The sequence below is a fragment of the Brachyhypopomus gauderio genome, chromosome 13 (assembly GCF_052324685.1).
Source record: "Brachyhypopomus gauderio isolate BG-103 chromosome 13, BGAUD_0.2, whole genome shotgun sequence".
In the NCBI taxonomy this organism is placed as follows: domain Eukaryota; kingdom Metazoa; phylum Chordata; class Actinopteri; order Gymnotiformes; family Hypopomidae; genus Brachyhypopomus; species Brachyhypopomus gauderio.
The window spans coordinates 8,081,047-8,106,519 of NC_135223.1; the positions used below are offsets into that span (position 1 = coordinate 8,081,047).

Here is a 25,473-nt window from a genome sequence, read left to right on the forward strand (position 1 = left end):
ATATGCAAATAACCGATTATGCAAATTAGGCGATGACGTCATATACGGGAAATGTCCCGTATTTTTAAATACAAAACTTGACAGGTATGATTTTATATATATATATATATATAATCATATATATATAATATATATATACACTGCTCAAAAAAATAAAGGGAACACTTAAACAACACAATATAACTCCAAGTCAAACACACTTCTGTGAAACCAACCTGTTCAGTTAGGAAGCAACACTGATTGTGAATCAATTTCACCTGCTGTTGTGCAAATGGATTAGATAACAGGTAGAAATGAGAGGCAATTAGCAATACCCCCCTATAAAGGAGTGGTTCTGCAGGTGGGGACCACAGACCACTTCTCAGTACCTATGCTTTCTGGCTGATGTTTTGGTCACTTTTGAATGTTGGTGGTCCTTTCACACTCGTGGTAGCATGAGACGGACTCTACAACCCACACAAGTGGCTCAGGTAGTGCAGCTCTTCCAGGATGGCACATCAATACGAGCTGTGGCAAGAAGGTTTGCTGTGTCTGTCAGCGTAGTGTCCAGAGGCTGGAGGCGCTACCAGGAGACAGGCCAGTACACCAGGAGACGTGGAGGAGGCCGTAGGAGGGCAACAACCCAGCAGCAGGACCGCTACCTCCGCCTTTGTGCAAGAAGGAACAGGAGGAGCACTGCCAGAGCCCTGCAAAATGACCTCCAGCAGGCCACAAATGTGCATGTGTCTGCACAAACGGTTAGAAACCGACTCCATGAGGATGGTATGAGGGCCCGACGTCCACAGATGGGGGTTGTGCTCACAGCCCAACACCGTGCAGGACGCTTGGCATTTGCCAGAGAACACCAGGATTGGCAAATTCGCCACTGGCGCCTTGTGCTCTTCACAGATGAAAGCAGGTTCACACTGATCGCCGTGGAGAGCGATCTGCTGCCTGCAACATCCTTCAGCATGACCGGTTTGGCAGTGGGTCAGTAATGGCTGGAGTGTGTCGGCAGTTCCTGTAAGATGAAGGCATTGAAGCTATGGACTGGCCCGCCCGTTCCCCAGACCTGAATCCGATTGAGCACGTCTGGGACATCATGTCTCGCTCCATCCACCAACGTCACGTTGCACCACAGACTGTCCAGGAGTTGGAGGATGCTTTAGTCCAGGTCTGGGTGGAGATCCCTCAGGAGACCATCCACCACCTCATCAGGAGCATGCCCAGGCGTTGTAGGGAGGTCATACAGGCACGTGGAGGCCACACACAATACTGAGCCTCATTTTGACTTGATTTAAGGACATTACATCAAAGTTGGATCAGCCTGTAGTGTGTTTTTCCACTTTAATTTTGTGTATGGCTCCAAATCCAGGCCTCCATTGGTTAATAAATTTGATTTCCATTGATGATTTTTGTGTGATTTTGTCAGCACATTCAACTTTGTACAGAACAAAGTTTTCAATGAGAATATTTCATTCATTTAGATCTAGGATGTGTTATTTGAGTGTTCCCTTTATTTTTTTGAGCAGTATATATATATATATATATATATATATATATATTAGGGGTGGGCATAGATAAATTTTTTTAATCTCACTGAAATCTTGAAATTAATCTAGATTAATCTAGATTAATCTATATTAAAATGGCTCATATGCGTGCTACCCAAGTAATGACTAAAAGTCAGTTTTTGAGATAGGGTTTCTTAATACAGAGGGTGCATTAGACCAGGGGTTCATCTCCTGTTTCCAAAATGCATCAATGACTGCTTGAGGAAGCTGTTCTACTTTGATACTTGAAGAAAAAAAAAAAACATGCTCAATAAAATGTAGGCTACTCGTGTTCAACGGTTTATTCAGTTAAACATGAATTTGTAAGCCTATGTACTGTACATTAAAAAGGATTGATAACATGTTTTATTCAGCTAAACATGACATTTGAAATGTAAGCCAACATTTAGTACATTTAACCTCACGGACGTAATTTGTAATTTTTTTCAAAAGCTGGTTTTGGTCCTCTGTAGTTTTAACGGTTAAAAAGAAATATTTAAATAGTGACGAATCTAGCGCTAGGACCATGCAGAAAACGACCGCTCCGAGCTCCGCTCCGGTAACACTTTACGTTCCTAAAAATGAATTTTCCATGAAGCAAACCTGGCGACTTTGTGGCTGCATCCATGTAAACCGCACCTACTGTGCAATTTGGTTAGGAATACAGCCGAGCTAAACTATCAAGGTGAAAGCCATCATAGTTTGCTTACCCATTTTGACCCAGTTCCCAACCCAAATTTAAGAATAGATTAACGGCGATAATTTTTATATCGCCCGATAAGCCTATCAAATTAACGAACGCCGTTAACGGCCCACCACTAATATATATATATATATACAGTTGTGATCAAATTTATTCAACCCCCAATGCTGCGAAGGGTTTTATGGAATTCAGTACACATTTGTAATTGTGTTCATAATGAAATCTTACAAGGACTTGTTAAATAACTAAATGCAACTAAGATAGCATCAATTTTTTTTGTCATAAAGTATTAAATGGCCTTTTTGTGATTTCTTCATTGACACAATTATTCAACCCCTTTACGACTACCACTCCTAAGAACAGAGGTTCATTCCAGTGTTTTCCATCAGGTATTGAAAACATCTGTGGATGTCAACGAGCAGCAATCAAGCATGATAAGCACCAATTAGGCAGATTTAAAAGGACTGTGATACTCAGCTCCTTCTAGACATCTACTGGTGTGTTTCCAAGCATGGTGAAGGCAAGAGAATGGTCCCAGAAGACAAGAGAAGAGGTTATTGCTCTTCACAAGAATGGCAATGGATATAAAAAGATTGCGAAGTTGTTAAATATTCCAAGAGACACTATCGGAAGTATCATTCGCAAGTTCAAGTTAAAGGGCACAGTGGAAACGTTACCTGGTCGTGGCAGAAAGAAGATCCTGACCGCGACTGCTGTGCGCTACCTGAAGCGTAATGTGGAGAAAAATCCCCGCGTGACTGCTAAGGAACTGAAAAAAGACCTGTCAGATGTGGGCACTGAAGTTTCAGCTCAGACAATAAGGCGCGCACTGCATAACGAAGACCTCCATGCCAGAACGCCCAGACGCACCCCCTTGCTGACTCCAAAGAACAAGAAAAGTCGACTGCAGTATGCCAAAAGTCATGTGGACAAGCCACAAAGGTTTTGGGACAGTGTACTGTGGTCAGATGAAACTAAATTAGAACTGTTTGGGACAATGGACCAGCGCTATGTTTGGAGAAGGAAGAACCAGGCTTATGAACAAAAGAACACCTTGCCTACTGTGAAGCATGGCGGGGGGTCAATTATGCTTTGGGGCTGTTTTGCTTCTAATGGTACAGGAAAGCTTCAACGTGTGCAGGGTACCATGAATTCCCTTCAGTACCAGGAGATCTTGGAGGAAAATGTGATGGAGTCAGTCACAAACCTGCGGCTTGGGAGACGTTGGACCTTCCAACAGGACAATGATCCGAAGCACACATCCAAGTCCACTAGAGCATGGTTGAACATGAAAGGCTGGAACATTCTAGAGTGGCCATAGCAATCACCAGACTTAAATCCAATTGAGAACCTCTGGTGGGACCTAAAGAAGGCAGTTGCAGTGCGCAAGCCTAAGAATGTGACTGAACTGGAGGCTTTTGCCCATGAAGAATGGGCTAAGATACCCATAGGTCGCTGCAAGACACTTGTGTCAAGCTATGCTTCACGCTTGAAAGCTGTCATAACTGGAAAAGGATGTTGTACTAAGTACTAAAAAATAATGTCACTAGGGGGTTGAATAAAACTGATAATGATGTGAGCACAGTAAAGACATTTGTGGTTATTCCATCATAAATATTATGTTATGTTTGTCTAATTTATAAGTGCCTCTTTGATATAATTGTAAATAAGATGACTGAAATGATCAAAATCAATGTCAAACTGGCCAAAACACTTTATTTCAGTGGGGGTTGAATAAATTTGATCACAACTGTATATATATATATATATATATATATATATATATATATAGAGAGAGAGAGAGAGAGTCATAGTATAGCCTCTTGGGCGTGTGTTTATGTCGTCTCTGTCCGTATGTGTACTTCGGTGGGTGTGGGTTTGTGTGAGTGTGTTCATCGGTCTCACCTGTGGCTTGTGTTGTTCGTTTATTTAATGTGCGTTTACGCAGAGAAACAGGATGTTCCTGACAGAGGTCCTTCATTAGGGACACTAGAGTGAATATACTGTACCTGCTGGTATATACAGCACATTCATCTGCTTGAATTTGAAGGCATTCACTGTATTTGATAGTTGCTTCCTGGTAGTGGCCGTTGTTCATCAACTCATCTCCTTCTGTCTTCTGGGAAGTGAAACGTTCCTCTGCTGTCCTGGCTGAAACACGCCATACCATTAATCTCCTACAGTCCAATAGCACTCGTTTTCCAACTGGTCAATTTTTAAAGACAATGATACTGGAACATGTTTTAAGCACTTTAGACGGGTGTTTAGAGAGGTATTTAGAGAGGTTTTTAGGCAGCCTCTATGTAGTTTTTCACACATTGGCTCCTTTTCATCTTTACATAAACATTCCTGGAACAGTGAATGTTTGAAAGTTTGTGTTTGTGGGGTAAGGAAAAAGCTATTAATAGCAGTTAGTGGCTATGAGTAGATCTGTTTGTCTGTTTGTTGTTGTACTGTTAATTGTTGCTGCCACCTTGTTAGCTCTCCAGATACAACAACCTCCACAAGCCATCGAAAGACCTTTTCGACTCTCAAAAACATTGAAGTTCATCTTAACCGAAGCCAAGTATCTACACTACCGTTCAAAAGTTTGGGGTCACTTAGAAATGTTCTTATTTTTGAAAGAAAAGCTGTTTTTTTTTAGCTAACATTAAATGCATCAAAGATACACTCTATACATTATTAATGTGGTAAATTAATATTCTAGCTGTAAACATCTGTTTTTTAATGCAATATCTACATAGATGTATGGAGACCCATTTCCAACAACCATCACTCCAGTGTTCTAATGGTACATTGTGTTTGCTAACTCTGTAAGGAGGCTATTGGCTATTGGATACTGGATATTTAGAAAACCCTTGAAAATCCTTGTGCAAGTAGGTTAGCACAGCTGAAAACAGTTTTGCTGATTAGTGAAGCTATAAAACTGACCTTCCTTTGAGCTAGTTGAGAATCTGGAGCATTACAATTGTTGGTTCGATTAAACTCACAAAATGGCCAGAAAAAACAACTTTCAATTGAAACTCGACAGTCTATTCTTGTTCTGAGAAATGAAGTCTATTCCATGCGAGACATTGCCAAGAAACTGAAGATTTCCTACAATGGTGTGTACTACTCCCTTCAGAGGAGAGCACAGACAGGCTCTAACCAGAGTAGAAGGAGAAGTGGAAGGCCCCGCTGCACAACTGAGCAAGAAGACAAGTACATTAGAGTCTCCAGTTTGAGAAATCGACGCCTCACAGGTCCTCAACTGGCAGCTTCATTAAATAGTACCAGCAAAACGCCAGTGTCAACGTCTACAGTGAAGAGGCGACTCCGGGATGCTGGCCTTCAGGGCAGAGTGGCAAAGAAAAAGCCATATCTGAGACTGGCTAATAAAAGAAAAAGATTAATATGGGCAAAAGAACACAGACATTGGACAGAAGAAGATTGGAAAAAAGTGTTATGGACAGATGAATCAAAGTTTGAGGTGTTTGTATCACACAGACGAACATTTGTGAGACGCAGAACAACTGAAAAGATGCTGGAAGAGTGCCTGACACCATCTGTCAAACATGGTGGAGGTAATGTTATGGTCTGGGGTTGCTTTGGTGCTGGTAAAGTGGGAGATTTAAACAAGGTAAAAGGGATTTTGAATAAGGAAGGCTATCACTCCATTTTGCAACACCATGCCATACCCTGTGGACAGCGCTTGATTGGAGCCAATTTCATCCTGCAACAGGACAATGACCCAAAGCACACCTCCAAATTATGCACAAACTATTTAGAGAAGAAGCAGGCAGCTGGTGTTTTATCGGTAATGGAGTGGCCAGCGCAGTCACCAGATCTCAACCCCATTGAGCTGTTGTGGGAGCAGCTTGACCGTATGGTACGAAAAAAGTGCCCATTAACCCGATCAAACTTGTGGGAGCGGCCTCTGGAAGCATGGGGTGAAATTTCTCCAGATTACCTCAGCAAATTAACAGCTAGAATGCCAAAGGTCTGCAATGCTGTAATTGCTGCTAAGGGAGCATTCTTTGACGAAAGCAAAGTTTAAAGTAGAAAATTATTAAAAAAAAAAAAAAACATTATTTCTACCTTGTCAATGTCTGGACTATATTTCTATTAATTTTGCAACTCATTTGATAAATAAAAGTATGAGATTTCAGGGAAAACACAAAATTGTCTAGGTGACCCCAAACTTTTGAACGGTAGTGTATCTCAACATGTCTGAGTCACTTGTTGCTTGTGCTGAGTGTGGCATGTATAGCTACTCTTCTTCCATCAGTAGTGAACATTTTATTTGTGAGAAGTGTAGATTAATTATTAGCATGACGGAGATTTCGCTTTTAGAGGAGCGCATCCGGATTTTAGAAAGTCCTAGAGTCGGCAGCAGCCCCGTCGACAGGGGGGGACAACCGGGTCTGTTGTCCCGGGCCCCAGGGCCAGGGGGGCCCATCAAAGAGCCCAGCAATTTATTTTTTATTTAAAGTCTATCATTTTAAATAATATTGAAATCTTTCATTACTATAAAATTCTGTACTCCAAATAAGCTCAATGGCTAAAATATATCAGTTTTTTACATATCTGCATATTTTCCATTAAGTGCAGTGAAACTTTCTTGTCCCGGGCCCCAGCAAGACTGTCAACGGGCCTGGTCGGCAGCACCTAGCGTAGCAGGCCCGGTTTGCACAGCTGTAGCTAGCGAGCCCCCAGCTCCGGCATTAGAGCCCTCACAGTGGGGCGAATTGGTGACATCTCGGTGGCATAACTGTAGGGCTGAGCACCGTTCAGCTCAGGTTCCTGTGTCAAACAGGTTTGCCCCACTCAGTAATACACCAACTGAGCGACCTGTTAAAAGAGCTCTGGTGATAGGAGACTCACAGCTCTGACACCTGAATGTAGCGACCCCTGCAGAGACACCAGCGGCCATAGTCAAGTGTATCCCGGGGGATAGAGCACCTGACATCAGGGATAATCTAAAGGTGCTGGCTAAACGTAAATACTCCAAAAGTTATACACGTTGGCACTAATGATGTAGGATTGAGACAGTCTGAGATCACTAACGATAACGCTAAAGAGGTGTGTGAGTTAGCGGGGACGATGTCAGACGCCGTCATATGCTCTGGTCCCATTCCAGTTCGGCATGGCACCGAGACCTACAGCAGGTTATGGGCGCTACACCGCTGGATGTCTAAATGGTGCTCAGATAACAAAGTGGGTTATATAGATAATTGGACATGTTTTGAGGGCAGGCCTGGCCTTTTAAAGCGAGACGGCATTCACCCCTCTTGGGAGGGTGCTGCTCTCATTTCCCGTAGCATATCTGCTAGGCTTAGTAGTGGTAGTGTAGGAGTAGTTAATGGGGATTGACAAACCAGAGCCGAGGCCAGGCAGCAGACACACAGGCTAAACCGACTGTCTGCGAGCTGCAAAGAGACGTCACCTAGGTCACACCAGATTGAAACTGTGTCTGTTCCTCGAGTACCAAAAAATAATTCTCACAAAGTGAGTAGACAAAATTTAATCAATGTTAAATTCAAATATGCTCCTTCAGAGAGCGGTTTAAATCTGAAACTAGGACTACTAAATATTAGATCCCTGTCATCTAAAGCATTGCTTGTTAATGAAATGATTACCAATCATAATCTATGCATGCTTTGCTTGACGGAAACCTGGACCCGACCAGACGACTATACGGTCCTAAATGAAGCTTCTCCCTCTGGCTATAGATATGTCCATAACCCCCGTCCAAATGGTCGAGGAGGTGGGGTTGCCACAATATACGACTCTGATATAGGCATTTCTCAAAATTTTGGCTTCAAGTTTAATTCTTTTGAACATCTCATCCTCACTGTATAAAATGTATCAAATTTAACAACCAACAAAGCGTCACAGTCGTTTATGTTAATTACTATTTACCGCCCTCCTGGTTCATACTCTGAGTTCTTGCAGGAGTTTTCGGACTTCCTGTCTCGTGTAGTGCTATCAGCCGATAAGGTGATTATAGTTGGTGATTTTAGCATCCATTTTGAAAATCTATGTGACTCTTTTAGCATAGATTTTCAAGCAATTCTTGATTCAATGGGTATCACTCAGAATGTGGTGGGTCCTACGCATAACTGTAGTCATACTTTAGACTTGGTCTTGTCATTTGGTATTGACATATCCAGTTTAGCAATTCTTCCTCAGAGTGAGGCTGTTTCTGACCACAGCCTCATAACGTACGAGTTGTGTTTAATTGACTGTATTCATCGGCCACCCCGCTACCAAATTAAACGAACTATAACACCCAGTACCATAGACGCGCTCATTGATATTTTACCGGGTCTGACAAACATTGATCCACCTGTAGCTCTGGAAGGACTAGAGCGTTTCACCGAGCACATTGAGACTTCCCTTCATACAGCTTTAGACAAGGTTACGCCATTACGATATAAGAGAGCCACTGAGAGAAGAATAGCGCCATGGTACAATGAGCACACGCGTAGTCTCAAATGAGCCACGCGGATCCTGGAGCGTATAAATGGCGAAATTCGAAGTTAGAAGTGTATAGACTATCATGGAAAAGCAGCCTTATTGAATATAAGCATGCCCTCCATACGGCAAAGTCGCTAGAAGCAATTGGGCTGATATTCCCCTTACCCTAGATGGCTTTTCAGTAACACCTAAATCTACCGCAAAAAGCTTAGCTGTCACTATTGATTCGGATCTTTCATTTGACACACAAATATGCAATGTCACTAAGGCTGCCTTTTTCCATTTACGTAATATCGCCAAGCTGAGAAACTTACTTTCATTAGCTGATGCAGAGAAGCTGGTCCATGCTTTTGTCTCATCAGGATTTGACTACTGTAATGGTCTTCTAATTGGAAGCTCTAAACCAGGGGTGTCAAACTCATTTTCACCGCGGGCCACATCAGCATAATCGTTACCCACGGAGGGCCATATGTAACTTATAAATGTACCTACTCCTTAATGTTAAATACCTCTGAATTTATTACTTATTCAAGTTACAAATATTACAGATATATTTGTGTAAATGTAAAAAAATATTTGCTTGTTGCTGTTATTATAATATAAATCCTTTAAATTTGTTAGGTTATGAAACCCACATTACTCCATCAATCAACGATCAAACTATCCAAGTGAATAAAGAAAAATTGATAAAATATATCACATTTACTTTGTTCAAAACTTGAAATATCAAATAACTGAAAATAGCGATTGTGCTTCAAAAATGCTCCCTCTGAAAAAGACTGAAGTGCGGCGATTTATTCAGCCACAACAAAGCAGCATTTACTGCAGTTTCATTTGTGGTGAACACATTCTGTTGCGATCACAGTTTGCTTTTTATTCTTTGACAATTTGTTGTTTTTCTTGATGGCTAATTTTGGCATACTTAGCTCTGTGTTTGGTCGCAAAATGCCGACGTATATTGTACTCTTTGACAACCGCCACCGCTTCATACCCGTTTTTCTCCTTGAAGCGCCAACATTGCTTCCCCACCTTTCTTGAAACACCTTCTATCTGCATCGATGTTTCTCTTCCTGGACATTTTGGGATCATTATTTGTATTTCTCAATTACACTTATTGGGAAAATCGCATCGATATGGAAACACTGCAGTGTCGAGATGCAGTCATTTTGCGGGTAACATAATTGTGGGAAATTTAGTGTTTTTGGACAATTTGGCTTTTTAAGCTCTCGCGGGCCACATAAAACGACGTGGCGGGCCACATTTGGCCTGCAGGCCTTGAGTTTGACACCTGTGCTCTAAACAGTCCATACAGAAGCTACAACTTGTACAAAATGCTGCAGCTAGAGTCCTAACTAAGGCTAGGAAATTTGATCATATTAGTCCGACTCTCGCTGCATTACACTGGCTTCTGATTAAATATCGAATTGTATTAAAAATTCTTCTGTTGACCTATAAGGCGTTAAATGGTCTTGCCCCACAATATCTGGTGGCACATTTAATTTCATTTCACATTTCATATCTGAGTGAACTCATTGCTTACTACAACCCATCTCGCCCTTTGCGCTCCCAAAATGCTGGATTTCTCCTAGTTCCAAAAATTTGTAAGACTACAGCCGGAGGCAGAGCTTTCTCTTTTAAAGCCCCTCAATTATGGAATAGCCTTCCAGCTCCAATCCGAGATTCTGACACAGTTCCAATCTTTAAATCTAGACTTAAAACTCACCTGTTTAATCAAGCCTTCAGCTAAAATTCCCCTTGTAAGGTGTGGGGCTCGGGGGCCCCCAGACGTTGAGATTTCTGGTAATCTGAGATGTTGATGCTGTCATCCAGCTGTGTCATGGCATCACTCTAGTTGTGACAATGACTTGACTGGAAAGCAATGTCTCAGTGAGCCCTCATGACTGTGGTCACCTCTGAACCCCTCCCTTTAGTTATGCTGCTATAGATTAGCCTGCCGGAGCCACATGCTAATCACTGACACAAATACGGACTTGTGCTAACGGGCCGTCCAATGGAGGATGGGTTCCCTTTTGAGTCTTGGTCCTCCCAAGGTTTCTTCCTAATCCCCACCATCATAGGGAGTTTTTCCTCGCCACTGTCGCCTTTGGCTTGCTCATTAGGGATCTGGACCCATACGATTGTAAAGCTGCTTTGTGACAACATGTGTTGTGAAAATATAAATAAATTTGACTTTGACTTTAGCTGCCCTCTGTTAGCCTGTCACACATGTCTCTGAATGTCCCCTCGTATATATGTGTGTGGGTCTTTGTACATGTGTATGTTAGTATTGTGGTAATAAATGTCCTGTAATATATATATAAAAACATGGTTTAGAAACTGGACATTTCTAAGCCATGCCCTCCAAGGCAGAGATAACACAGTGTGTGTGGTGTATGTGATGTGTGGATACTGACCCGCCTCCTGGTTTTGTGCTTGTCCTTGTATGCAAATCATTGACTGTGCAGTGGGTGGGGCTTGTTTCCCAGACAACAATGGCAGCTTCTGCCTCCAGTCAGGACCATCCAACTCTGCTAGAAAGTGACTGATCCTTTACAAATCACACACACACACACACAAAATGTCCAATTACCATAAAATCTTCAGTGATGTCTCACTTATTTTCTCAGTTTACTTCAAGGATTTATGGACTATACTTTAACTGTACACCTATACACTGAGGCTGATAAATGTTTTAATTATAGTGCAAAATCAGTGAAAAGCTCAAATGTTTAGAAAATGTTTTTTTTTAAGTATATATTTTTGTGAGAGACATGTGTGAGACGTGGTTGTTCGTTCTAATGGAGGTGCTGCTACCTGTTGATGCTGCTGTGGGCAGCAGGGATGTTGCTGTTGACCAGCAGGGCGGTTCTGTAGTCCATGTAGGCTTGGTGGTAGTGCTCTAGAGATTCATATGCCATCGCCCTGCGCAGTAATGCCTTCACATTCAACGGCTGCAGCTCCAGGGCTCTAAGACAAAAAACTACACAATGTAATGACAACTCTGTGTATGTCCTTCTCTGGGGCTTAGGGTTAGGGTTAGATTACCTGCTGGGTTAGGGTTAGATTACCTGCTGGCTTAGATTACCTGCTGGGTTAGTGTTAGATTACCTGCTGGGCAGTGATGGCTTAGTTACCTTGAAAAAGTAATCCGATTACTGATTACTCCTTTAAAAAGTAACTTAGTTACGTTAAGTAACTTAGATTACAAGTTAATTTAGTTACATTCAGCAGCAAAATGAAATTTTCCAATACTCACTTTATTGGAAGTGCATTTTTAACAGTAACAATGTATTGAAGCAGGTTCGGTAACCGAGGCAGAAACTGCTTAATCCAAAAATCCCGAGGAGGGAAACTTTATTGATGACGCAACCCTGGCGCGCACAGGCTCCGCCCCCCAGTGTCACTTAAAGGGCTAGACTCCTTGAATTGCCAAGTGTCCCTTAGTGAATTCACCGTGAGGTGTAGTAGTCGCTACAGTATCTCCTGACATTACGTTTGTATAGCTGTGCGGTATTATTTGTAAATTTATTTGTAAACGTAATACAAGCGAACTGTTCAGTCAGACAGCTTCTGAAACAAAATACCATTACAATTTCAAGCATTTTAAGTAGGCGACGTTAGTCAAAATTCCAGCACTTTTCAAACGTGGAACACAAAGCAACATTAAAATTCTTCAGGTAAATGTTCCTTCCCCTGTTTTTGAGGGGTGTTTCTTTATACTACCACACATCGTTACGGGAGGACGCTGCACAAAATGACGTGTAACCGTGCTCGCGCTCTCACAGGTTCACGCGCAGCGTGCGGAGTCGAGCGCTACGGTCAGACGCAAAAGTAGAACTGAGCCAAGAAGAAAGAAAAATATATATTTTACTAGGGAAAATATAAATAGTAACGCACAGTTATTTGGATAAGTAACTTTAATCTGATTACTGGACTGGAAATAGTTATAAGCGTTATACTCGTTACTGAAAAAAGTGGTATGATTAGAGTAATGCGTTACTAAGTAGCGTTACTGATATCACTGCTGCTGGGTTAGGGTTAGATTACCTGCTGGGTTAGGGTTAGATTACCTGCTGGGTTAGGGTTAGATTACCTGCTGGGTTAGGGTTAGATTACCTGCTGCAGTCTGCTATGCAGTCAGAGCTGCTGCCACCCCTCAGGTAACAGGCAGCTCTGTTTGAGTACAGTATGCATAAGTTGGTTGGACTGTTGAGTCCTGGAGTAGAAATGGATAAGTAGAGAAAAGAGGACACAAAAAGACATTAAAATATAATGTGTGCACGCCTCACAACAATCAATCATTCAATGGTAAAAGAATAGAATTAAAGGAACAAAGGAACCTAATTTAGACACGTTTTACCTTTACCCCAAATGTCAACCAACCAAGAGGTTAGTGTCCAATATTTGATTCTGTTCTGATTTGGCCCTCTCTCCTCTTTTGTAGCTTTCCCTGTCTGGTTGTGTTGAAGATTCCCTCCCCGTCACTGGTTTATTATTGTTTCATGAATTGTTTTCATGAATGAGTATTTAGTTTCGCATTTCTATTACACAGTGTTTCTTAGTGTTTTCAGTTTGCATTGTCATTGTAAGTTCTGTGCCATTTGCATTGTGGTCATGAGTTTCTGTTCTGGTTGTATTGCCTTTGTGAGTTCTATTCTGTTTGGAATGTAGTCATGCGTTTTGTACTGATACAACTAGCAAATTTAGATTTTTATCTCTCGAGGAAATATGAATGTACATCTCACCAAAAGTCTTGTTCTTTAAATATATTCTTTAAATGATTTTTTAAAATAAAGAAATAAGTACCAACTTTCAAAGTTCAGTAATGCAACAACATAATTTAAGGGCAGATCTAGAGGTGTGTGTGTGTGTGTGTGTGTGTGTGTGTGTGTGTGTGTGTGTGTGTGTGTGTGTGTGTGTGTGTGTGTGTGTGTGTGTGTGTGTGTGCGCGTGCGCAAATATGTGGTTGTGTATATAATAAAGAGACTTTGAGAGCAATACTAACATATCCTTGGACAGATCTGGATGTATGTGTGTGTACCTGCTTCTGTGAACCTTTGAATTGCCTGAGTGTACTTCTCCAGAGCATCTATGAACTGTCCATTCTTGAAAAACTGGTTCCCTTCGCTCTTCAGCTGGGCCAGCAAAGGAGGGAGTTCTCCAGCTCCACAGTCCACCTCTGCCTTTGCACCTGCTGGGACAGACAGACTACTGCCGCTCTGCTGAGCTGAACTGTCATTGGTCAGGCCCTTGACACTGGCACAACCCATCAGACTACTGCCGCTCTGCTGAGCTGTGCTGTCATTGGTCGGGCTCTTGAAACTGGCACAACCCATCAGACTACTGCTGCTCTGCTGAGCTGTGCTGTCATTGGTCGGGCTCTTGACACTGGCACAACCCATCCCACCTCTCACTGCCTCCTGAACTACAGCCTGATCATCATCTGAGAGAGAGACAGACAGAGAAACGGAGGGGAGAGTGATTAAAACAGCATGCATTTAAAGTCACATTTAAACTCTGTAGATAAAGATGTGGAAATCATACAGTGTAGATGACACACTGCAGTGATGCAGGTTAAACATGGCCTAAATATGAGCAAAGAACATGGCTGGGGCTAGAACAGTTTTACAGATCTATGTTTTAAGTCAGGGTCCAAGGAAGAAGATTTCTATTAAGTGACATCTAAGACCTGTATTTCTGCCAGTGCAGTACCCCAGTGCTAATGATCTTCAGATCCAATGATGCCTCTATGATTGAAATATATCCCTTTTCTGTCTGGAATTTCCAAAAATATTTTCACTAACAAAAGCATGAATTTAGCTCAAGTTTGAAAAGCTGCGTTGGTTTGTGTGAGCAGTAGCTATCATATGTATCATATGGTAAATCTTACTGTCTGTCATGTCTCTCGCATCTTCATCATCTTCCACTTCCTGTATGAAAAGCTTGGTGCTCTTGGTTGGTTTGTTCTTCATGTTGACCTTTATGTTCTTATTGATGTCCCTCAGGAGACTCTGTAAAACAGTGATGTAAACCCCAGTCCTCTGTAAAAATCATATTAACCCTAATCCCTTAGTACACAGGTGTCAAACGTAAGGCCTGCATCATTTTATGTGACCCACGAGAGCTTAAATATCCTTGTCCAAAACAAACAAACAAATACGTGCAGTGACCAAAACTGCACAATTATGTTACCCGCAAAGTGACAGAATCTCGACACTGCAGTGTTTCCATATCGATGCGCTTTTCCCCAATAAGTGTAATTGAGAAATACAAATAATGATCCCAAAATGTCCAGGAAGAGAAACATCTTTGCAGATATTTTTTATTCACTTGGATAGTTTGATCGTTTATTGATGGAGTAATGTGGGTTTCATAACCTAACAAATGGATTTATGTTATAATAACAGAGCAAAAAGAAAAAAAAATTACATCTATGCAAATATATCTGTAATATTTGTAACTTGAATAAGTAATAAATTCAGAGGTATTTAACATTAAGGAGTAGGTACATTTATAAGTTACATATGGCCCTCCGTGGGTAACGATTATGCTGATGTGTCCCGCGGTGAAAATGACTTTGACACCAGTATTAACCATAACCCTCTGTAAATTGAAATGTGTGTTTTCAGAATAGTAGGTCTAGACAGTAACTAAACACATAGTAAGCTATAGGCTATGGTGATGTAGCCCTGTGGTGTAGACAGTAACTAAACACATAGTAAGCTATAGGCTATGGTGATGTAGCCCTGTGGTGTAGACAGTAACTAAACACATAGTAAGCTATAGGCTATGGTGATGTCTCTGTAACCCTGTGGTGTAGACAGTAACTAAACACATAGTAAGCTATAGGCTATGGTGATGTCTCTGTAGCCCTGTGGTGTAGACAGTAACTAAACACATAGTAAGCTATAGGCTATGGTGATGTCTCTGTGGTGTAGACAGTAACTAAACACATAGTAAGCTATAGGCTATGATGATGTAGCCCTGTGGTGTAGACAGTAACTAAACACATAGTAAGCTATAAGCTATGGTGATGTCTCTGTGGTGTAGACAGTAACTAAACACATAGTAAGCTATAGGCTATGGTGATGTAGCCCTGTGGTGTAGACAGTAACTAAACACATAGTAAGCTATAGGCTATGGTGATGTAGCCCTGTGGTGTAGACAGTAACTAAACACATAGTAAGCTATAGACTATGGTGATGTCTCTGTGGTGTAGACAGTAACTAAACACATAGTAAGCTATAGGCTATGGTGATGTAGCCCTGTGGTGTAGACAGTAACTAAACACATAGTAAGCTATAGGCTATGGTGATGTCTCTGTGGTGTAGACAGTAACTAAACACATAGTAAGCTATAGGCTATGGTGATGTCTCTGTGGTGTAGACAGTAACTAAACACATAGTAAGCTATAGGCTATGGTGATGTCTCTGTGGTGTAGACAGTAACTAAACACATAGTAAGCTATAGGCTATGGTGATGTCTCTGTGGTGTAGACAGTAACTAAACACATAGTAAGCTATAGGCTATGGTGATGTCTCTGTGGTGTAGACAGTAACTAAACACATAGTAAGCTATAGGCTATGGTGATGTCTCTGTGGTGTAGACAGTAACTAAACACATAGTAAGCTATAGGCTATGGTGATGTCTCTGTGGTGTAGACAGTAACTAAACACATAGTAAGCTATAGGCTATGGTGATGTCTCTGTGGTGTAGACAGTCCCACCTGTGCGCTCACACTCTGTGGTTCCAAGTGCAACACGGCAGTGATGTCATCTTGGGCCATGTGCAGTTTCCCCAGATGTTTGTGCACAGTGGCACGACGCAGCAATGCTTCACAATAAACCATTAACACCAGTTAAAGAAGAGGGTTCAACCTCTATTTCAATGGCAAAAAACAACAAAGGAAATAATCAACAGGTAAGGCAGTGAAGGCTATCCCCTCCATAACATGAAACATGAACGTGTAGCTACTACTACTCCTCACAGCAAATTCCCCAACGGACAGTGTCCTACCCCCTTAAGAGACTCTGGGGGAGTGGCGCCTGCACGTTGGGGGGTTAGAAGACTAGTGGGAAGAGAAGTTGGAGAGTTAACAGCTGCTGTTTCAGCCAAGCACTAATACAGTTTCCCTTCTCAGAATTTTCGATAACCCAAACCCTAAAACATTAACACATGACACAGCTGATGTGCTGCACTAATGGTTAATAGTATACACTAATTATTTTCTTGTCTAATTTAATGTAGACCATTGACTGCCCTTTGTTGGAGTATTGCTGTATTACTATTGGTCTTGCACATTCTGTTGCAAATTCTGCCCTTTGTCTTGCCTGCTGTTTGTTGCATGATGCCCATAAAGTTAAACTGATATTAAGCTGATGAGAGATACCAGTCACAGCAACAAGGTGGCACTGATCCATGACCTCTGACCCTGTACTGATGATGTGAAGAGACACCTTTTGTGTTTGGAGGGTCCAGGGTCAGCACCATCTCACAGTCCTTCAGTGCATCATGCCAGCGCTGCAGTCTGATCTCCGCCTGGGCCCGGTTATTATAGGCTGCAGCTGAGGGCAGGATGGACACACTTCTGCAGACACACCAGGAGAACCACATGAAAACCATTGTGGAAATGAGGTCATTTTTTGTGTGGTCCTTTATAGACGATTAATGAACTCTCAGCATAAGATTGGTAACATTGTCAAGCAGAGCAGTTTGAATACAGATGCAGTCAAGTTTAATTACAAGTGGAAGAGTTCAAGGGTTGGACTCCATTGATCAGACATCATGGTGTCTGACTGTTGAACTGTTCCAACTAACTTTAACCTCAACCCAAAACATAATCCAGACCCTCACTGTGGCCTTAACCCTGATTAAAGACTAGTTCAAAATCAGTCACAGAATGTTTCCAACAGCATGTATATAACAGCTTGATGAGAATGTTATGATGGTATATATTATACCTGTTACATGTTCAATGACTTCTCAGGTTAACATCCACAGATATAAACATGGACAATCCAAGTAAAGTGCAAAACAAACAAATTAATACGATTACAAACAAATTTTATTTAGAACATTAAAAGTCTCTTGATTAATCTACTAAATGTATTCAGATGCTTTACTACTGCTAAATCATTTATATGATACTGAGAGAAACTCAGTAAATCTGAGTGTTTATTTAATCAAAAAAGGACAACTCAAAGGACCACACAAAAGACATCTCAAAATCAGTTGTCACCAGAAATGTCTTAAGCTCACCTAGTGTAGAAGGCCACAGCCTCCTCATAATCACTGGCTCTGAAGGAGTCATTGCCCTTGTCTTTCTCACGGTTTGCTAAAACAGCTTTCTCCTGCCATGTGAGTCCTAAAGTATATAATCATGGCATTGTTCATATTTAACAATATGATGGCACTAAATGTAATTATTTCTGTATGGTAACATCTAGTCTCATGGACAAATTTGAATAAAAAATAAAATTAATTACAAAAACACATTACAAATCCACCTGTTGTATCAATTTTCTTTTTGATGTTTGGCAGACTGTGATTGATAATAGCAGAATTCTTTGTGACACTTTCATCAATTTTAGCACATTCCTTTTCAACATCAAATCTGTGAAAATAAATAAATACTTCAATAAATACTTGATCACGTTTTGCATTGGGCTTTTTATATGCATGTTTTTCAAATCTTATTTCCAATCCTAAAGACAGGTGCAGACTTACCTTTCCCAGTCTTCGTAGGCTCGAGGGAGAGGTGACTTTTTTGAACAATTTTGGATTCCAGTATTGGATGCTTTCTGTGAAAATTTAAAACCATGTGTTAAATCGTATGTTATTTATGGGGATATTATACATGGAAGGTTTCAAACTGATTACATTAGGAATATATAATGTCTTGCTTTCCAAATGATGATTATCATAATTTTACCTGAACTGAGATGTGACATCCTCGCACTGGTGGGATATTTCCCCAATTACAGAATAACGGCAGCTGCCCAAGGTCCATTTCATTTACTTTGATGTCTTTCTCCCACATCTATAAAAACATCAGTTACATATGGCCTTGCTAAAGTTTTTAAATGTGATGAAGACAGGCCTACGCATATTGTTACCTACCTTTAACTTTAGGACAACATTTGTAGTTGCAGATAAAAAGTCATGCAATGAATTTCACTGAATGATAAGCAGTAAAGAAAACGAGCCTTTGTACTAATCCACAGGGTGTGTAACACAAAAGTATTATCCTTAGACCCATTTGGGGAGGATGAAACAAGTGAGGAAACAAGTCTTCTTGTGCTTGTGTGTGTGGATGTGAATAGTGAAAAAAATTTAATTATTTAATAGAATTTTTTAAATATTATTTTAATAGAATACAGCCACTGAAGAGGTCAAAATACAGATTTTTGTCTGCAAGGTATTAAATGGACAGATGGTTTTACTTTACTGTAAGAGCCCCATGTTAGAACTAGAACTATAAACAGTTTTACACACACATGGACAGTAACAGCAGTAGCTCTAGTTGTTTACATTGTTCTAAAGTAAAAGAGCCATGCCATGTAACTGCAATTCAGCATCAGTATATAGTAGACATAGTAGCTGTTTTAAGTACTTGTCGCAAGTTAAGCTGTATGTCAGTCCATGGTGCATAAAAACCAACTGACAAATCTCAGTACTTAGGTCTACCAATAATGAACAGAAGCCATCTGGATGATTCATATTCCTACACTTGACACCCCTATACTACTGCCCACTTCTGCCACCAGTTAATCTCCTCTCACAAAACATGCCTTATGTGTTTACAAACATAAAAACAGGGCAGGGAAATGCATTACTGTCCCTTGTCTGTGTTGGACATGCGGTTGGCAGAGATAAAATTCTGAATTGTTCTGTATTATTATTTAATACTCTGTACTACGTAATGTTTTATTACACTGTATGGTGTAAATATTTAATCTTCTGAATTATGCAATAATTTAATATTCTGTATGATGTAATTATTTAATACTAAGCATGATGTAATTATTTAATGTTCAGTATACCACTAGTCAGCTGACCTTACACATTAATCCTTATGCCACAAATGGTGTCAAAATAACCTAGAATTACCTCTATGTCATTACTGATTTGTTTCCATTCATCCTTAGAGAAACTAGCAGCTGTAGCTGGATAATTCTCCTTCCATAGGGAATGACTTTGTGGACTGAGTTTCTCTATGTGCTTCTCACAGAATTGATTCAGGTCAGGATATATACCTTCTCTGCCTGACCTAAGAGCAAATAGGAAAAACAACAACAAAAACACAAATACTTGTAATAAGACCCTTGGGCAGGTGTTTAATGCAGTAATGGCAGATCAGAAAGATTACTCACGTACCTAAGAACCTTTAGTATCTTCTCCAAATACTTAAGGTCGACACATTTTTCAATGTAGCCATAGTCGAGATGTTCCACTGGAACTTCTTGTATGTTGGTGAAGGGCGAGTCTTGAGTCATTAGAGAGGACACTGTGCTCACTCCATCCATCCTACCAGGAGAAACTGGGTCTAAAAGGCCAGTGATGACTATTACATTACTTAGAACCAAAGCGCACGATTTGCTACCAGATCACTAGGCGATCTCGAGAGACGGTTCTGCAGTAAACCAGCTGTGTCTGTTATCTCGATATTTAATTCACTAACGACACTAACGCTACCTAGCTAGGTTAAGAAAATGTAGTTTGTCTTGTTTTGTCTTAATATAACTATTGAACTTACCGGACTCACTTTAAAATGCGCGTTAATAAAACGGCTTTGCGATATATTTTCGCCAAACAAGAAAGCCTAATGAATAAATATCGAAGTGTTTTCCTAATAAATGTCGAAGTGTTTCTACCTCCCCAAAACAAACGGCATGCAAAACGCATCACGTTTCTATAGCAACTCCAGATGGGCGGGACTTGTCGGTTTCTGACGAACACGAGCAGTCAATTTGTACACATTTATTAAATATATTATATTGAAATATTTACAGTTTTAAGCACCAAGGGAACGTACATTGTAACTTATCTTATTGCAATCGTTTTCCCGAAGTCCTGAGATAATTATTTCGATATAACGAAAAAACAATATTGTGTCGTGCCAGCGGTCGCACTCTGCATGACGCATTTTAATTACAAGATCAGGTGTACAGTATTGATCTATATTACTATATTCATATAGATCAAGTAGGTGTACAGTATTGATCTATATGTAGGTGTACAGTATGGACAAGGGAAGCATTTGACTTTTATTTGTAACATTCTCTAAACGTGAGTTTTCAATGGAAAAAAGTCACGCAGCCGACTGATAAAATTCATATCCAATATTAACTATATACATTGTTAAGTCCTTCAGTTAACTTCTGTTTACCCTCCACTGTCTGCAGGCCTTGTTGCATATATTTTGCAATTAGTAAATCAATATAGGCCTACAATTAAGACAGTAAAAGACCGTAAAGTAGGAGAAGGAGTTATGGCTACTGAGTGTTGTCATTACATGAATGCAGATGGGCATTTTTCACAGGGTAACTTCCCGTTTCTTCCTTCACAAATGAATGTATTAAATTATGTTGCCTACCAAAACCTATACAACAGAAGACGTTCAGCTTAACACATAGATTTGCAAACTCTACCTTAATTATTTGTATGTGGTCGTCCTCACGTTATCTATCATTGATTTGGGTTAGAGCGACTAGTTTATCAGGTGACCAGTCGGCTAAAAATGCTTTGTAGTTTGGTGCTGTGAGACATTTTACTGCACAACAAAATGATTTCACGTTGGGCTTAGAGGGCAAACGGTATGATTTGACTTGATGTGTATGTGACCTGGCTGGTGGGGACGGGAGAAGAAGTCTATCTGTGAGCGTGTGTGCTGTGCTGAAGACGCTTCCTTCCACTCGCTGAACTGAACTGCTGCAGCGCATCTGGTGTTAAAGGAAGAGAGAGGTCGGGTGTGTGCGAGGTGGTGGCTCATTTCAGGGCATTGTTTTTAATCGCTCAGGTTTTCAAAAGATCATTTCAAACCGACCTCAGTAAAATGATAATAATAATAGTAAAAAAAAAAAAAACGAAGTTTCAAAAGGGCACTTTCGATGATAAAGGGCAGAGTTGGTGGTGCTTTCTATGGTGATGTCTTTTCTGGTGGTGATGTCTATGTGTGCACGCCACTGATCTTATCTAACATGTGTAACATTCAGAACATTAGAAACATTACTCTCCGAACGTAGGTTCGACCATAGACATAATATACATATAATACATGTATATTATGTCTATCATAATATACATATAATACATGTATATTATGTCTATCATAATATACATACAGGGTTGCCAACTTTTGACGTTCGCTTGGAGTGAGATTTTAACCTGTTGAGCGGGGGGGGGGCGAACGAAAGTTGTTGAGCGGGGGGGGGGGGGGGGGGGGGGTGGCGACCGTAAAATGGACATAGATTCAGTGTTATATCGCCGGTGGATGGCGCCAGAGCTAGCGAACTAGTAACGTATTGAATCATATATGTGGATCTGAGGTAAATAAACTGGATATTTTTTTTCGGCGTGAGATATCGGAAGTGTGGCGTGAGAGCGTGTGAAAACGGTCAAATGCGTGTGTCTCACGCTCAATGCGTGAGAGTTGGCAACCCTGTACATATAATACATGTATATTATGTCTATGGGTTCGACAGCAAGGAAGCAGATTTATGGGTGTGGACATATATGACAAAGCAGTAGGTCTGCGCATGCGCAAACCGCACAACTCGAGCTTCCTATACACTCACTACGCTGCGTATGGCCCCGCAAATTAAAGGAGGAGGTTAGGGTTAAAAACTTAACGTTTTAACCAAAAAGGTTTTAGATTAAACAGTTCTGTTTTTCATTATTTCTACGTTATGTAAAATTACATTTAAACTGCATGAATTAAAGTCTGCATGAATAAGAGGCATGTCATTGAAGCCTACCTAATCTTTAAGAATAGACTTCTAAACATTATAATGAATGATAGTGTCTGTGTGCAGTTATGTGAATGTGTGATCACACGACCTTATTTCTCCACAGCACGCATACAGAACATGTGTGATAACACTCCAGACAGGACGGGGGCGACACTGAACACATCTCTCTATCCGTTTGAACAACCAACATACAGAAATGAATACGATCCACTGCTCAAAACGGGCATTTTCAAAGCTCTTAAATCAGTTTTTTTGTATGGGAAGAAATGCTAGGAAGGTCCGGGATATGCATAGTTTAGGTTTTCCACATATAAATGCACATATTTCTAACGACCTTTCTCTGTACACAAAGCCTCGCTTTGTAGAAGAAAACAGGTGGTTTAGCACTAAGAGCAGAAGTGTTAATGGTCTTTACTTCACCACGGAGTCTGCACACGCCAGACCTCAACACCATAGTAAGTAGGAAGACTAACTAACCACAGTTCATACGTGTTCAACGATAAAGGTTTATACCATATCTTAAACAGTTTTATGTCACAGGTGGGGACGTTTTTAACATTGACGTGTTGGTCTCACTTCTTCGGCAAGAGAAGGCGGTAGATGTGTGTGTGATCCGTGTGTCCCAGGAGCTCAAGTACGCCGAGTACTTCATCGTAGTGACTGGTTCATCTACCAGGCATCTCAAGGCCATGGCTCTTTACGCCATCAAAGTGGTAATACAAATAAATATTGTAAGCAGCACAGATCACAATATGAGAAAAGAATTTAATGACATCGGTATCTACTGAAGCAAGCTATTTTCAAATCTGTTTATCATGCCTTAGTACAAGTTTATGAAGAGAGACTGTGATCCAGACGTTCTCATAGAGGGCATGAATGCGGAGGACTGGATGTGCATTGACTTTGGTAGGTGTGACAAACATAAGTTTAATTTGTACACTTGGGTCCCTGCTGTATTAATTCCAGTCTCCTGGTGCAGGAGCGATGGTGGTGCACTTCATGCTGCCCGAGACCAGAGATGTCTACGAGCTGGAGAAATTGTGGACACTGCGGTCTTATGATGAACAGCTCAGGAACATTCCTCCACAGAGGCTTCCTGCTGATTTCATCTTTGATGCTGAAACCGAGTAACAGAATGAGCCCTGCACAGACGTCTTTGCTTCATGCAGCTCTTGTGGTTTTAATGTCACTACAAATGTGGACAGATGAACTGATGATTACTGAATACTATGTATTAAACATTAGTAGGTAAAATTCTGTTTGAATTTTGATTGCATTCTAACAGTGGATCTTTCAGCAGTGGAATTGACAGGGAAAACCTGAACCACATTAATGAGGTCCTTAAAATAACCTTGCTCTACATCTCCAAGATCATTGACATTTTCGGCAATACAGTAAGAAACCTATAAATGTGTTTGTTAAACTCTAGAATACTGCACCATACTCGTTACCCAGGACTTCCATAATTCTGCTTTGTATTCATCATATTACAATAAGCGATCACATTAAGTCCCTCAGAGATCTTTGAGTTGATTTTAAGATCCGTTATGAACATTAAATAGAATATCAATCTAATGGGAGTCGAGTAGCCACCCAGGAATCCTGGCTTAATTTACTTTTTTTACTGTAACCTTTCTGGAATTTTCTGCATGAAAGTCAATGGACAATCTCGACACTACCAAGAAACAAGTTAGGAATTTGGGGTAAATGGTAATTTACTGGGAAACACAGTGCACATTGTTCAGTCATGGCCAAAAGTTTTGAGAATGACACAAATACTAAATCAGGGGGTGGCAACCTTTAGCACGCGTGCCACCGTTGGCACACCGAGGCATAATGACTGGCACGCGACACGCTGGACCAGCATCAGCAAAAAAAAAATAATAATAAAAATCTCAGACAGAGAGCACGATCCTCCAATCGAAATCGCTCCTCAACGCTCTGCTCGGCAGAGGCGTTTATACTTGGCGATTGATCGCGATATAATACTTAATTTGTGTCCATTTACACCTCCCCTAACAATTTACACTTGCCACACAAGACTGAGAGAGAGCCGATTCCCTTGGCTGAGAAGCAACCCCACACATGAATGGTTTCAGGATGCTTTACAGTTGGCATGAGACAAGACTGGTGGTAGCGCTCACCTCGTCTTCTCCGAACAAGCTGTTTTCCAGATGTCCCAAACAATCAGAAAGGGGATTCATCAGAGAAAATGACTTCACCCCAGTCCTCAGCAGTCCACTCCCTGTACCTTTTGCAGAATATCAGTCTGTCCCTCATCAACACCCACACCTGTGTTAATGGAGCAATCACTGAAACGATGTTGGCTGGTCCTTTTAAGGCAGGGCTGCAATGAAGTAAATTTTTTTAGGGGATAAAGTTCATTTTCTAGGCAAATATTGACTTTGCAATTAATTGCTATTAAGCTGATCACTCTTTATAACATTCTGTAGTATATGCAAATTGCCATTATAAAAACTGAAGCAGTAGACTTTGTAAAAATTTATATTTGTATAATTCTCAAAACTTTTGGCCATGACTGTATAAGCACACACACACAGGTACCTTGAGGCTTAAAATTCACCCAATGCAAAAGTTATTATTTTTGGAAAAGACACCAAAGGTTATATTAACTGGTAATTGTTACTTTTTTACAACCCCCATGAAAAAACCGATGAACTTGCTTCAGGTAAAAATGCATTTTATTTTAAGAGAACAGGAAAGAGTACTGAAGGGTTAATGAGACGATAATGCAGTTCAGCACCCTATAACCCTTTCGCAAAACTACTATTATAATACATATACAGGG

The 25,473-nt window shown here is 40.7% G+C and overlaps 3 protein-coding genes across 9 annotated transcripts in view; 1 reads left to right on the forward strand and 2 right to left on the reverse strand.

Moving 5' to 3' along the window:
• Positions 1–20,595, reverse strand: part of spag1b (sperm associated antigen 1b) — a 36,659-nt gene extending 16,064 nt beyond the window's left edge. For 2 of the 5 annotated variants that reach the window (XM_076970581.1, XM_076970580.1), the window contains exons 1-15: positions 20,450–20,595; positions 20,071–20,239; positions 19,804–19,963; positions 18,626–18,733; positions 18,421–18,494; positions 18,201–18,307; positions 17,953–18,058; positions 17,151–17,281; positions 16,421–16,527; positions 14,585–14,705; positions 13,736–14,137; positions 12,811–12,910; positions 11,509–11,661; positions 11,109–11,242; positions 4,245–4,386 (exon numbers count right to left, since the gene is read on the reverse strand). In XM_076970581.1, the coding sequence (XP_076826696.1) occupies positions 4,245–4,386; positions 11,109–11,242; positions 11,509–11,661; positions 12,811–12,910; positions 13,736–14,137; positions 14,585–14,705; positions 16,421–16,527; positions 17,151–17,281; positions 17,953–18,058; positions 18,201–18,307; positions 18,421–18,494; positions 18,626–18,733; positions 19,804–19,963; positions 20,071–20,219 (1,994 nt within the window). In that variant the 5' untranslated portion in view covers positions 20,220–20,239; positions 20,450–20,595. The remainder of the gene's footprint in view (positions 1–4,244; positions 4,387–11,108; positions 11,243–11,508; positions 11,662–12,810; positions 12,911–13,735; positions 14,138–14,584; positions 14,706–16,420; positions 16,528–17,150; positions 17,282–17,952; positions 18,059–18,200; positions 18,308–18,420; positions 18,495–18,625; positions 18,734–19,803; positions 19,964–20,070; positions 20,240–20,449) is intronic. The other 3 variants (XM_076970582.1, XM_076970583.1, XM_076970584.1) reach the window with 3 other exon arrangements.
• Positions 20,596–22,497: 1,902 nt separating this feature from the next.
• malsu1 (mitochondrial assembly of ribosomal large subunit 1) lies at positions 22,498–24,144 on the forward strand. Of its 3 annotated transcripts, XM_076970495.1 has the most exons (5): positions 22,498–22,525; positions 22,768–23,119; positions 23,192–23,395; positions 23,489–23,570; positions 23,644–24,144. In XM_076970495.1, the coding sequence occupies exons 2-5, from the start codon at positions 23,069–23,071 to the stop codon at positions 23,793–23,795; spliced, it is 489 nt and encodes a 162-aa protein (XP_076826610.1). In that variant the 5' UTR covers positions 22,498–22,525; positions 22,768–23,068; the 3' UTR covers positions 23,796–24,144. The 3 variants fall into 3 exon arrangements, with proteins under 3 accessions (XP_076826610.1, XP_076826608.1, XP_076826609.1); XM_076970493.1 differs by lacking the exon at positions 22,498–22,525 and having other exon boundaries at positions 22,783–23,119; positions 23,205–23,395; positions 23,644–24,110; XM_076970494.1 differs by lacking the exon at positions 22,498–22,525 and having other exon boundaries at positions 22,803–23,119; positions 23,205–23,377; positions 23,644–24,085.
• A 1,204-nt stretch (positions 24,145–25,348) lies between these two features.
• Positions 25,349–25,473, reverse strand: part of khdc4 (KH domain containing 4, pre-mRNA splicing factor) — a 20,098-nt gene continuing 19,973 nt past the window's right edge. The window contains exon 14 of the mRNA XM_076970588.1: positions 25,349–25,473. This exon is cut by the window's right edge and continues 714 nt beyond it. The gene's annotated coding sequence lies outside the window, so the exon portion shown is untranslated.

Excerpts from the sequence above, each read along its gene's own strand:
- malsu1 (XM_076970493.1), top strand. The coding sequence starts at position 22,861 with ATGAATACGATCCACTGCTCAAAACGGGCATTTTCAAAGCTCTTAAAT. Across the intron at positions 23,120-23,204 it reads CGCCAGACCTCAACACCATA|GTGGGGACGTTTTTAACATT; the intron begins GTAAGTAGGAAG and ends TTTATGTCACAG. Across the intron at positions 23,396-23,488 it reads TGGTAATACAAATAAATATT|TACAAGTTTATGAAGAGAGA; the intron begins GTAAGCAGCACA and ends ATCATGCCTTAG.